This window comes from Myxocyprinus asiaticus, chromosome 39 (assembly GCF_019703515.2).
Source record: "Myxocyprinus asiaticus isolate MX2 ecotype Aquarium Trade chromosome 39, UBuf_Myxa_2, whole genome shotgun sequence".
Lineage (NCBI taxonomy): Eukaryota > Metazoa > Chordata > Actinopteri > Cypriniformes > Catostomidae > Myxocyprinus > Myxocyprinus asiaticus.
Window position 1 is genome coordinate 23,097,718 of NC_059382.1, and position 13,610 is coordinate 23,111,327.

The 13,610-nt window shown below is 36.7% G+C and overlaps 1 protein-coding gene across 5 annotated transcripts in view; it reads left to right on the forward strand.

Annotated features, from left to right (window-relative positions):
• Window positions 1–8,196: 8,196 nt before the first annotated feature.
• ncam1b (neural cell adhesion molecule 1b) overlaps window positions 8,197–13,610 on the forward strand; it is a 161,013-nt gene continuing 155,599 nt past the window's right edge. For 3 of the 5 annotated variants that reach the window (XM_051679471.1, XM_051679472.1, XM_051679473.1), the window contains exon 1: window positions 8,201–8,753. In XM_051679471.1, coding sequence (XP_051535431.1) covers window positions 8,702–8,753 — 52 coding nt within the window. In that variant the 5' untranslated portion in view covers window positions 8,201–8,701. Of the gene's footprint in view, window positions 8,754–13,610 lie in introns of all 5 variants that reach the window. The other 2 variants (XM_051679475.1, XM_051679474.1) reach the window with 2 other exon arrangements.

Below are 13,610 nucleotides of genomic sequence, written 5' to 3' on the forward strand. Positions count from 1 at the left end.
ATCACAGACAGTCAGCATAAACATCCATACGACACCAGCGGTTAAATTAATGTCTTCTAATGCAACACGATAACTTTTGGTGCAAAAAAGATCAATATTTAAGTACTTTTTAACTATAAACCATTGCTTCCTGTCAGCAGCAGTATACACATTCATGAGAGGGCTGAGTTCACATGGTCCTCGTCTGACGAATTGGCTTTGGCATGTTACGGACATAATCTCACATTTATCTCTCGGTTGAGACATCCAGTATAAGCACATAAACAAACCATTGTGAGTAAACAAACAGATACAAATACAGATTTAAACCAAAACCAACAAATCTTTATGCTGACTGTCTGTTCTTTTGTATTCTTGTGTATTCAGTGAACTCTTATCTTTTTTTTCCAGGGCAATAATTGAAAATGTTCAATGGCTTTTTTTTTTTTTTTTTTTGGTAAGACTTTGAGGTATTTGCCCATATAGAAATGTACTTTCTACAATAATCCTACTTGAGAAATATTCACTGGAATTAAAAAGAGTGACAACTAGCCCCGGTCTCCCTAATTTATTAAAAAATACATAAAGCAATGGATACAGACAATGACTTGAATACATCTATTCTATAAAGATTTATATATATATATATATATATATATATATATAAGTAAATATAGCATAATCTAAGATAAAAAATATTCTGAAAAAAAGTGATTTGGCATAATGTTATTACTTTATAAAATATAAGATGTACTGAAACAGTTTTGTTTAGAAAGAAAAATAGGAAAAACATAGAAAGAAAAACAGAGGTGGGTCATACACAATACTGTGGTCATACTGGGTCACGAAAAACACATTATAAATGTGTGTGTGAATGTGTGAGTATTTTGCTCTTCACCACTGTGCTGGAAGAAATGTGTCAAACAGCTTGGTGTTATGCAGGATACAAATGGAAGGACACGGCAAATAAAAGATTCATATTCAGGGATCATTTGAAATAAAATAATAAAAATAAGGTGGAGCTCTCCATGCAGTGTATGGCTGAAAACAAGGCAAGCGAAGGAAATGAAAACACTGTATTCCAGCTCTAGGTAGAGCCTTATTGTTTATAGTGTCTTTTCAAAATCTGAAATAGAACACCATCAGGTTCAAGCAAAAGGTCTATTTCTGCTTTGTGTACAAATGTATGAAAAGTACGGTTTCCATTATAGTTTTTTGTTTTCTTTTCACTTCTTTTTAGGTTGTGTTATTTTGATTTTGGTCAAAGCAACATCTGTTGGGCCAAAATGAGGAATTGCTCTTTCTGTGTGGGAATGAGAATGGAGACTAAGGTGTGGGAAATGAAAGGTGAATGCTCCATCTACCTCACTGCTGCTTTCATATAGTGTACCACACAATCAATAACAAAGAACAGAAAAAACATCATTCTTCAAAGTATGGCTTATTCTCTTTGAAGACTGACATTATTAGGCTCAGAAGAAGTTTGATAGAGCTCATGAATGAATCATCACAAGCTTAGATGTGGTCAAAGTAGCGGATGTAATGTGATGTTATCCCATTTTTATAAGGAAAGCACAATGCATCCTGGCTTTTCAGGAGGTCTCCAGTTGAAACTTTCACATGGCATATGGTGCACACATATCTCCAGAATATTATTCACTATCAAGAGTCAGTTGATTTGTTTGTTTATGTACATTATACCCTTTTGTCATAGACAGTTTTCCTATTGTTGTCTCATAAATGCAAACCAAACCCCCACTTGAGACTTAATCTGTCTTCATTTGCATTATGGGGAAAAAAATCAACTAACCATAATCAAACTAAAATTGTTTATTCCAGTTTGCTTTTTAAAATCAAGGCATTTAGATGCATGTAATGGATTACATTTTTTTGGTTAATTTATTATTAGAAAGTTGTATTGCCGCTACAACCAGTGGTAGTAATTCAGCCCTCTCTCATTTGTCACAGTGGGGCGATTCCTCTCTGGAAAACATCCTTACATTAGGCGCTTATCTCTACAAACAGGGAACTTTATTAGCTTGAAAATGAAAATGACTTCAAGATATTTGTTCTCAGAACATGCACGAAATCCAAAGTATATGGAAATGGTTTACAATTAAAAATGGCTTAAATTATCATTATCATAAATTCCATATATACCTGACACCAGCTGCATTGTATTTTATATTCGGTCATGTCAATCTGATGTTCTACACTGTAAAAAATGTCTGTAATTTTAACGGTAAAATACTGTAAAAATGCTACAGTAAAAAAACTTAAATTGGTTAACGAGTAGTTACCGTAAAATATAAGTTTAAAAATATATTTAAAAAGACAATACATGTAGTTTTACGGTAAAATTTTGTACAAATTTAAAAAAAAAAATTAGATATAAAAAGTATGATTCTCCCATAAAATTATTGTTAAAATTACAGTAAAAAATAATAATCAGGTGTGATGAGGAGGAGGGTGTGGCTGGGCCGTGATGAAGCACGGCTGGCGCTGAATCAGCTGATCAGCTGGAGAGCGAGATAAGGGGCAGCCAGAGGCGCCGGTTGGAGAGAGAGAGATGCACATGGCTGCGTTGTGTGTCCTTATGTTTTATGTTGGTTTAAGTTTATGTTGTCTATTAAACTTTATGTTGACTGTTCAGCCGGTTCCCGCCTCCTCTCTGCCCAACCTTTACCTGTTACAGTGTTGCCAAATCCCGGGAGGGAGAAGGGATGCACTGTCATGGAGTCCTCGCTGCTGCCATCCAGCAGGGGAGCAGCTGCAGCCGTCTGCCTGGGGATGGAGGGGCCGCTGCCGACCGCCGAGAGCCAGAGGAACCATGGCCGTCTGCTGAGAAGGGGAGGAGGACTCGCTGCCGTCTGCCTGGGGAGGAGCGAGCTGGCGTCTGCCAGAGAGTGAAGGAGCGGTTGAGGACCGGGCGACAGCGTGTCCGGGAGCCGGCGAGCAAGTTTTTTTCTCTCTCTCCTCTCTATTTCTGTGTCTCCGTTCACCCTTTCCCTCTCCCCATGCCTCCCCTCGTCTCTCCCCAAGGTTCGCAGGAGGTGGGGTGGGCCACCAGCTGACAGAACGGCCGGAAGTGGTGGGGGGGAGTCAGTCAGACCAGTGCAGCCAGAGACGCCAGTTAGAGAGAGAGAGAGAGAGAGAGAGAGAGAGAGAGAGAGACGCACGTGGCCGCGCTGCATGTTTGTTTATTGTAGAAGAGAAACCCAGCTCTGCCCTCTGAGTGTCCCAGGTCTTGCCCATGCACTGATCACGCAGGAGATCAGCCAATGGGGATTCAGCATCAGGTACAAAGGCTCTATGTATGAAATAGGTGGGACTGAGCAGAGTTTTAGGGTAGCCCCTCTTACTGATCATGCGCATCACACAAAAGGACAGCCAATCAAAACGCAGCACTGGCCCAAGGATGTATGGGACTTAGAGTGGTGCAGAGAGTCAAAGATAGCTTTTCCTGTCTATCCTTTCTATTCCCTTTGTTTACTTGTGTGCGTTCATGATTGAAAGTAAGTGCTTATTCATCTTGTCTTTGATAGAGTCATTGTTGCTATTTATGTCTAGGATATATTTGTTGACTGTTAAATATCTAAATATAAGTTTAGGCGGAATAGCGGAAGATTAGCGGACTCGCGCTGCTCCAGTGTTTAACTAAAAATAGGCGCTTATCAAGGAGACATAAATGTAACAGAGATCATTCCATGCTCCTCAAAATAATACGTGGCTAATTGCGTTTAATTTCCGCCTATTTATCTGTGTGCTTTAGTTGTAATTTTCTGTTGAATGCAAATAAGTCTAAATGAATATTCGTAAACCATGTATACTCAGTTTTATGTTTACATGCCTGTAATTGCCTTTATATGCCTTTGCAAGCCTGGTAGTATATATGTATATGGCAACACAGTGTTATTTGGAAGTAAGTGTAATATCTACCATGCTATTATGTTTATTGTAGTTTGTTAACCTTATATATATTTTATCTCCTTTTAGATCACACACACACACACACACACCCACCCACCATCAGATTTGTATGTATACCCCTTGTAAATACTTGAAGGACATTAAAGATTTACGTCTGGATTTCTGCCTCCGTGTCCTTACCAACACTCCATGGCGATGACCACATTTTGCCTAAGAACCAGTTTACCCTCGCCTACATTTATGTTGGTTTTAAGTTGAGTTTGACATTAAAACTTTATGCTTACTCTTCAGCCGGTTGCCGCCTCCTCCTTGCCCAATTTACCTGTTACATCGGGCGTTCCCAGAATTCCCTGCTTGAGCCATTACATTTCATTACATTTTATGGGAATAGTTATGTTTCTTCTTATTTTTAATATCAGTTATATACTTTGGGGTGTTCTGTGTTATATTTGATGTAGTTTAGTTAATATTTATTGCATAATTTTAATTTCACATATGTTACCCTGATGGTGTTTAGTGTTTGTGTGAGTGAAACTGAGCACTGTCTCTACATTTATTTACATCCTTACATGTTTATTGGTCAATGGTCCTGGAATGATGAGCTTCATGTCATCATGTGCCATTCTGTAATTACTACGGTGATTAAAAATACATTATTAAATGAAAAGCAAGTTTTTTTTGTTTGTTTTTTTTTTTTTTTTGTACAGTTTCAGAAAGTGAATATATTAAATTTATCATTTAATAATATAAAAGACGGTACTACACCATAAAATATACTGTAAAGTTGTTTACATTTTTACTGTATTTTTACATAATTATTCTGGCAACCACACCTGGCAGTTTTTTTTTTTGTTTTTGTTTTTTTTGTAAAAACAACTGAATTTTTTACAGTGTACAGGAAGCCGAAAATATGTGAGCTACACAAATGGCGAACAAACAAACAGAATGGATTGTACATTAATGTCAAAGCAATTATAGTTTAAGTTCCAAGATTGGAAAACAAGAAATTTACTATCTGGTAATTCCTTCGAGTGAAATACTCTCTGCTACCTCAATATGTAATAAACCTTAGATACAATCTATTACATTGATATGATACTGCCTTTTAAAATGATTTACAATGGCTCTGAAATACATTATAGGAATAAATAATGTAAAAAAATTAATACATGCTGCCAAGCACAACCCTAGGAGAAGTGTTGTAGTATTCTAACGCATCCAGTTGGCTCTGATTACTGAGTATCTAGTGAGATTTGCAATGCACTGTTGCCCACTTAAACATATTTCATTTCGTGCTGTTTCCTTTTAAGGGAGACAGTCAGATTTAGGATCACTATATACCATGTTACAGGCCGTCACCTCTCCATGTTGGAGGGTAAGACCGTCTGCATTTTATATACAAATGTCACAAACCTGACCTCTACAGGAAATAGGGCAAAATTGCTGGCGGAAACTTGCAATACTTGACATCACCAGCAGATGTCAGCAGATGAAAACATTTAATCACTCAGTATTATTCAAAGCTCCATCTTAACTGATGAATTTGTTGAGTTTTCAACGTGTTTCTATGTGACACCATCATGTAACTAAGATTATTTTCACCATTTAAAGGGATAGTTCACCAAAAATTGAATATCTCTCATCATTTACTCACTCTCATTCCAATCCCAGATGTGTATGACTTTCTTTCTTCTGCAGAACACAAATGAAGATTTTTTTGTTTTTGTTTTTGTTTTTGTTTTGTTTTTGAAGAATGTCTCAGCTCTGTTGGTCTATACAATGCAAGTGAATGGTGGTGACCAGAACTTTGAAGCTCCAAAAAGCACATAAAGGCATAATAAAAGTTACCCATGTGGGTAAGAAACAGATAAATATTTAAGCCCTTTTATACTATAAATATCCACTTTCACTTCCACATTCTTCTTCTTTTGTTTTTTGGCGATTCACATTCTTTGAGCATATCACCTCCTACTGGTCGGAGCAGGTCAAAGGTGGAGATTTATAGATGGATTTAACCACTGGAGTTGTTTGGATTACTTTTATGCTGCCTTTATGTGCCTTTTAGAGTTTTAAAGTTCTGGCCACCATTCACTTGCATTGTATGGACCTACAGAGCTGAGATATTCTTCTAAAAATCTTCTTTTGTGTTCAGCAGAAGAAAGAAAGACAATCACATCTGGGATGACATGACGGTGTGTAAATGATGAGAGAATTTTATTTCTGGGTGAACTATTACTTTAGGGTATACCTTTTTGAATAGCTGTATGTCCAATGCAATTCATTTAAAAGCCTTTATCTATAACTACAATCTGAAACAATGGCACATACATCATACTACACATCTTTACATAGACATCAAAAGGGCTAGTTCTCACCATATGGTATATGAAACACTAGCTAAAGCTAACAATACATTTGGACAAACAATATCAAACAAGTCAGTCTCTAAGTAAACATGTTCCTTTTCTACCAAAGCATACTACAAGGCTACACGAAAGTTTGTGATTGCAGTGCATATATTAGTACTGCATATATGAAAATATTTATCACTTACAGTAAGCATCCAAGCATTAATCATTGTATGGCTGCAACTGAAAGAAATACCCACATATTAATAAGCCAAATATGAAAGAAATTGTGCTTTTAGAACAACAAGTAGCGCAGAGCTGAACTGTGTATATGTTTCAGAAACAGCTCTAAAAACTATCACCACAGACCCGGATGACAGAAAGAATATATCAGCTCTTGTTTTCAGGTAGAGGAAGATTTAGGAGGCACGGTACACCTATTGAATTCAAAGGTTCACAAGGAAACAATCACAATGACACAGAAACCAAACAAAGAAGGTTACTTTACCATGCACGATGTCTCATGTGACGATGACACCCAATTTTAATGACATGATTGCTCATGGTGGTAATCTGATAGCTTTCGAGATCTTTTCTAACAATAGTAACATTGTCCAGGAATCGTACTGCAATTATGCTATAGTGATGATAGCCAAAATGAAGAAGATTACTGTTATTAATGTTTTGTTTCTTGCTTCTCCTTTAAGATTCTTTCCCATAGGTGAATTCTATATGTTTCAGGCATGCATGGTGTTTCTGTTTGAAATCAGATATCAGCTATCATCAGGAAAATGAGCTTAGGACATTTTAAACATGCAATGCATAAGCACAATAACAACAACATAAGTTTACTGCCAATGCTCACCCACACTATAACACTTGGCTAGCCCTGAGCGAGGCTTTAAATTGGATACTCTGTGGTTCCACCTTTAGATAACCATTGTTCTCTGAAAGTTCACCATGGACACGGTGGATTCTTTCCCAAAGCTGCAGTGAAAAGGTAGTTCCACTGCAACCCTGCATGGGATGTGTAGCTGGATAAAGAAGGCATCAGTGAACTGATCCGTGAGAGGGAGATTATTATTTAGAGAGAGAGAATAACAAAAAGGGGCGCTGCCTACTATGAGCCATTATCTATTCCTACTATGGCAAGCCCTTTCGACATTTAATCACGTCCAGGATTTAAATGACAAATATCTTAATTTTCACTAGTTAAAATGCAAATTCTTTGTATTAGCAATGTAATTACTAGTAGTGGAAATGTCAGTTCTTGATATCAGTAATTACATTTGCACAAGTAGAAACCTTAATTCTTGATAAAAGTAACATCATTACTCACTGAAATTCCCATTCTTGATATTAAAAAATGGAATTTCACTAGTAGAATTTCACAATGATCTGCCATTCACTCCTGTTCAAAATGCAGTTACAGATATCTATAATCAATTTCTTGCAAGTTAAAATTCATATATCAGCTTTGTACTTTTTATTAGTAAAAATTATCCATTTTCTATATCAGTAAATACATTGTTACAAGTACAAATGTCCATTCTTGATATCAGCTGTTGAATTGCAACAGTAAAAATCCTATTTGTTGACATCTCTAATTGTATTTCAACATGTTAGATTTTGTATTTCAGATATCTGGAAATGGATTTCAGATATCAATAAATTAAAGTAATTAAAGATAGGCCATCTTAAATGGCTTCCTTACTGGTTACAACAACATCTAAAATATGTAAAATGAACATTGCTACTAGTGAAAACCACATGACTAAAAGCCAATTCGGCTTGCCATATTTACCAATTCCTTTGCTGATATCAAGAATGAGTGTTATAACTAGTGGAAATTAAATTGTAGACTCATACCTTGCACGTGATTAAACGTCAAAAGGGCTTGCGATAAGCATCTCTAGCCTGTATCTAGCTAGCAAACACTTAAATAAAAAATAAAAAAAATAATAAAAAAAAAATGATCTCTTTACACTTTTATTTTACAAATGGCTGTCTTAAAGCCGCGTCTAATTAAATCTATCCGATTCATCTACAAAAGATGGTGCATATGACTTCATTTCCCCCTCCCATCTCCGTCTCTCACTAGTCCAGGTATACAGTATTTTATGTTTGCTCCAGGCTGGGTCCAGTGCACTTTTTGATCATATCGTCTCTCCTCTGAGGCGCTGCTTATTGGGTGGATTAATTTGTGTACGTCTTAAAGCCGCGTGCACGCGCTCTTGCCTTGCTTCTCCATCTCAGCGCGCGGCACATGGGCAAGCTAATTTAAACCGCAACAATATCAATACAGTCCAACGGCCAAGATCTTCATTCTGAGTAGCGCCCGTTCAAGGAAACTTCCCAAAACTTCGCAGGCATAAGGATTACGCATCGCAAGCAAGGAAGAAAACATTGATAATAAACACATTGTGCTACAGAAAGGGATTGCAATGTTTCCGGCCAAGTCGATAATCTTGGTGCTTCTTTTCTTTGGCAACGCAGGTAAGATCGCGTTCAGGTGTTATGCCATTACTGTACGCGGAATGCAAACTGTTAGATAATAAATAGCTGGGGTTTTGTGTATTTTACTTGCTTGTCTTCTTTTATTTGAACTCTAGGGTCAGTGATGATGATGTAGGGTCAGTGGCAGGTGCATCATCAGTCGACCTGTTTGAATTCTGCTGTGCTCTTTGATAAGCACTGTTGCTTACTGTTACAGTTTATGAGATGCAATGTGTTTATTTTTCTTTTACTGAATGTCTGATAAAGCAGTGCTTCTCAATAAACAGCTTATAGGGACTAATGTTAGCTAAATAGCTAGGCTATTTCCAATGAGCTTTGACAGTGGGACAAGATTATCTGATCTAATATTATGTCCAGTCCTTTAATTTACTGCTGCTGCTTGACGTGTGCAAGCCACACGATCTTCTTACATTATCCACTTCTGTGTTGGCTGTCTCTTATAAACCATGCCACCTTTGTAAACACTACGTCTCATTTAGAAAGACTTGCATTCAGTGGGTTGTTAAATCTCTGAGTTAAAGGATCTGCTAAATTGCAGAACGTGTTCTAAGGAATCGCATTGATTTTAACTGATTCCTGCTAAATTCTTATGGGACTGTGGAGGGATTCTTATTTCTTAATCCACCTGCTGCACGAGTCGAGAAAGATCCAATCAGTGGGTTTGGGCGGGAACTGTCGGTATGATGTAGGCATTACTTTACTCCTTTATGTATGATGTCACAAACAACCAATTTACGCGGAATCCTGATAGCATTTTATGACGAATGTCATCACTGTTCTGACAAAAGTGAAAAAATATGAGATTGCGACTCATTGGCATTGTTTTACCTTATGTACTCAATTGTTATATTTGCAATAGAGCTGTTATGTAAGTACTTGGAAAAACGAACTGTTATTTCACCAAAACTACTAGTAAAATGCTCAAATAGATTGAATATATATTTAATATTATTTAGTTAACTTGCAGTCTTCAACAGTATTAAAGGGATAGTTCACCTAGAAACGAAGATTCTGTCATTGTTTACTCACCCTCATGTTGTTCCAATCCCCTATGACTTTCCTCCTCCTTTGAAACACAAGAGGAGATGTTGGGCAGAATTATCTGTTTTATTCATCCTTCATTTTGATTGCAGTGGCAGGCCGTGCATTAAAAGTCTAGGCCTTCAGTGTGATTCATGCCATTAAGAAAACACAGTTTCACTATGAATAAGAAACCCTATGCCTTTGGGCATCATACATTATATCGCAGCTAACTAGTAATACCAATTGACATTTTAAAAACACGTCCACGCACGAAAGCCAGAACTTGTAATGACACTTAATGCTCAAGCAAGCCTAATTTTAACTGCATCATGACTGTTTTGTGAAATTAATGTCTCCCGAAATGACATTCAAAAATCATAATTTTTCATATGAATCTACCAAGGAGGTCTATAATACCTGGAAAAATCTATCTAATAATATTTGCAATTTAAATATTGCTTGCAATAAATCGTTTCGTCAGGGTACACGGTTATGCTGCGTTACATTCAAGTTGGATGTGGGATATTCCTACTTGATATCTCCGATCATAAATGCATTCCATTCCCCGATATTTGGAAGATGACGTTTATGGAAACAAAACTGCAATGCTCCCGTTAGCTTAGCAGGGGTTTGACTCTCATTAGAGATTTGACTCTCATTAGAGATGTCTCCTAGCAACCCAACTGATAAACAGTGCTGCAGCGCTAGCATTTGTGCTTCAGGTGTATGATTATCAAAAGAGATTATAATGTTTTATACACCTGTTTCTGCAGGCGTTGGTTAAACAAGCTTTAATATCATGTAATGTGGAAACAAACTCCTTTATCGATATTACTTAATAAAGTGAATGTTAATCACTTACTTTGTATATCTCCCTGAGTGTCGACATGTTTGTATGACATCATGCCCCTGCATCTCAGCGAAGTCGAGTTGAGAATTTCTGCACGAGCCTACAAGTTGTAATTCTGACTTCAAGATGCATTCCATTGCACTTTTCCCAGTAGGAAGTTGTAAAATCCGACTTTCCGAGTTGATTGGAACACAGCACTACTTTTCAAAACTTGATCCGACACTGAATGCTCCAGCAGCCTAATTTACACTTAGAAAACTCCTGATGTTACTATAACAATGCAAAAAGCACTTACCAATTTTACTTGAAGTGAAAATCAGTCCTCCTTTCCTGTTTAATAAATTAAGCAATCACATGGTCATGCAGAACATCTCGTGTTTTTAAATCCATAAGGATCTCTTTCTCAATGGCAATAGCGGCAGTAATGACAGTCGATTCGTCAGCAAGATATCGTGCTGGCTTTCAAATTACATCACTTGAAGCATGATTGCGTCACTCAAGGCTAGCTAGAAGGCCTCTACTGGGACATATCCTAAAGATCACACCCACCAAGAACAAATAAATCAATCTGATTGGCTGAAGAATCTGACAATCTGACTTTAGTTGCCCATTCATTTGCACTGTTGAGGGATTCTGTAGAAATTCTGAAGGCCTGATGGGGTGGAGGTCAGACTCACACGCTGCTTCTGCTAACGAGCTTGGCTTTGGGCATGTGATTTGTGAAACAGTTGTCACACTTCTTGTAAGCATCAAGGAATAAATTCTGACTGGATACATTTTTCATTTTTCTCTGTTTGTTTGTAGATTAAGAGTGGAAAGCGATTAAAAATACATAGGCAAAAAGGTGATTGAGAATGAAAGGATGAAAAATATTTATTATTTGGCATGTTAGGCCAGCAGAGAAGGCTTTGATGGCCCTGAAAATTCGCCATTATTTGATTGTATGGAAAAAGATGAAAAAAAAAAGTGATTGAAGCGGTGATTCTGGCCAGCACCTCCTTCGGTGAACCACAAAAAAGCACAGCCACATTGACCATCACACGGCTAAATTCCACAGCAGAAATACATTCAACTCAATGGGAATTTGCACATCAAGATTTTTTTGCGAAGGTCTACAGTGGTAACAAAATAAAAAAAATAATACAATTTCCCCTTGCGGATTTCAAATGAAGTTTAAATTTCGTGAATTTTGACTCGCGAATTCACTGTGTTGACCAAAATAGCGCAACGTTGTCCGCCCACTTTGTCAGCTGTCTAGGTTCTGGAAGTATTTTTTCCCACTGGACATGAACTAAACCAACCCAACCAGCTCCAAGGTGAATCACAACATTGCAAACATTTGAATTAAAGCAAAAAAAGTATTTCAAAATCAGACAAAAAGACAAAGGTACAAGATTGTGTTCTTGCCATTTGTCATGAGGGAATGAAGTACAATCCCATGAAGCACTGCAAATGATGTAATCGAATAAAAAAACAATAGAAATATATAAAACTTTTGCAAAACTGTTGATTTATGTTGATTTTAAGTAGGGCTGCACGTTATGGAGGAAAAATACAATATACGATATTCGATGTGCAATACGATAATTCTATGGCGCAATATCGGAGTGCACAGACCACCAGAACCCCCACCGCCAAAATAAAAAAATCCAAGTGATCACAAAAATACTTGTCTTTTGTTCCAAATTGCATTTAGACTTCATTGCCTATAATACAGTTTTACCATTAGCTATGTAGCAGATATTAAAATTCATATTAAAATATTTGTATTTTATTTTTAAAAAGCATATAAATATAAAATTATTTTCACCATATTGTGGAATTTCCTTAAATAGTCTTTGTTGTGAAATATAGTTTTTACACTGTTTTCATGTTCATATTTATTTCTTAATTAGGTCATTCAATGTAGGACTTTTATTTTGAAAAATGTTGCCCAGAAGTGCTTGCCCTAGACATTTACGTTGGTTTAACATTGCTATTCTCAGTCTGCGCTGAACTTGATACTGAGAGGAGTGATTTCATGGGACAACCCATTAATTGAAACCCATTCTTTGATGATATATCTAAAGCGGCCATTAAATAAGACAAATTTGAGTTTCAAGAAGGGATGCACCGATACCACTTTTTCTCTTCCGATTCCGATATCAGGAATCTCAGTATTGGCCGATACCGATCCCAAGCCGATACCAGTGTTGTTTGTTTTTTTTTTTGTTTTTTTTGCATAATCAGTTTAGAATATTTTTACATTTGTGTGGAACTAATTGGGAGTACTCTTTAATATGTAAAGAAACACAAACCTCTAACTACACTATTTCAGTATAAATGTATAGCTTATTAAGAAACACTTTATTATTAACTAGTATACTGGATAATGTAGCAGCAAAATTAACAGGAATTCCTAAAGTCCTAAACAGTAAAGTCTTCAGTACAAAAGAAACCAGTGTTTTATTTTTGCCTTTTTTTCTTCTTTTTTGCATCTGGACTTTAAAGGATTCAGATCTCTTATGCTCAATTTAGTTGTAAAATATCAATCCAATTTTCAGTTATTTTTTGGAACCATTCAAATTAAATATTGTTATAAATTGTAAACAAATAGTAATGATGACAATAATAATAAATTGTTTTATTATTATTGACTTAATTTTAATTTTAAATACAACAGTAATATATTTAGGGGGCTTTCACACTGGGCACGTTTGCTGCAGTCTGATTCCGAGTGCGATTGTTCCTGGTGCCCCCCGCAGCTTTGGTCTAGTTTCACACTCACTTGATTCTATCGAATCCCGGTCCATTTGCGTTCATCTTACGTCATCACAAACACGCATGGAGAACACAACGCAACTCATCATACTTCTTGTTTTTTTGTTATTTTGGTGCCATTATGTACAGCAGAGTGAACGACAACTGCGTATATATGTGCGCTTCATAGTGTAACTCATCAGATGTCCAGGGGAAGGCGGCTT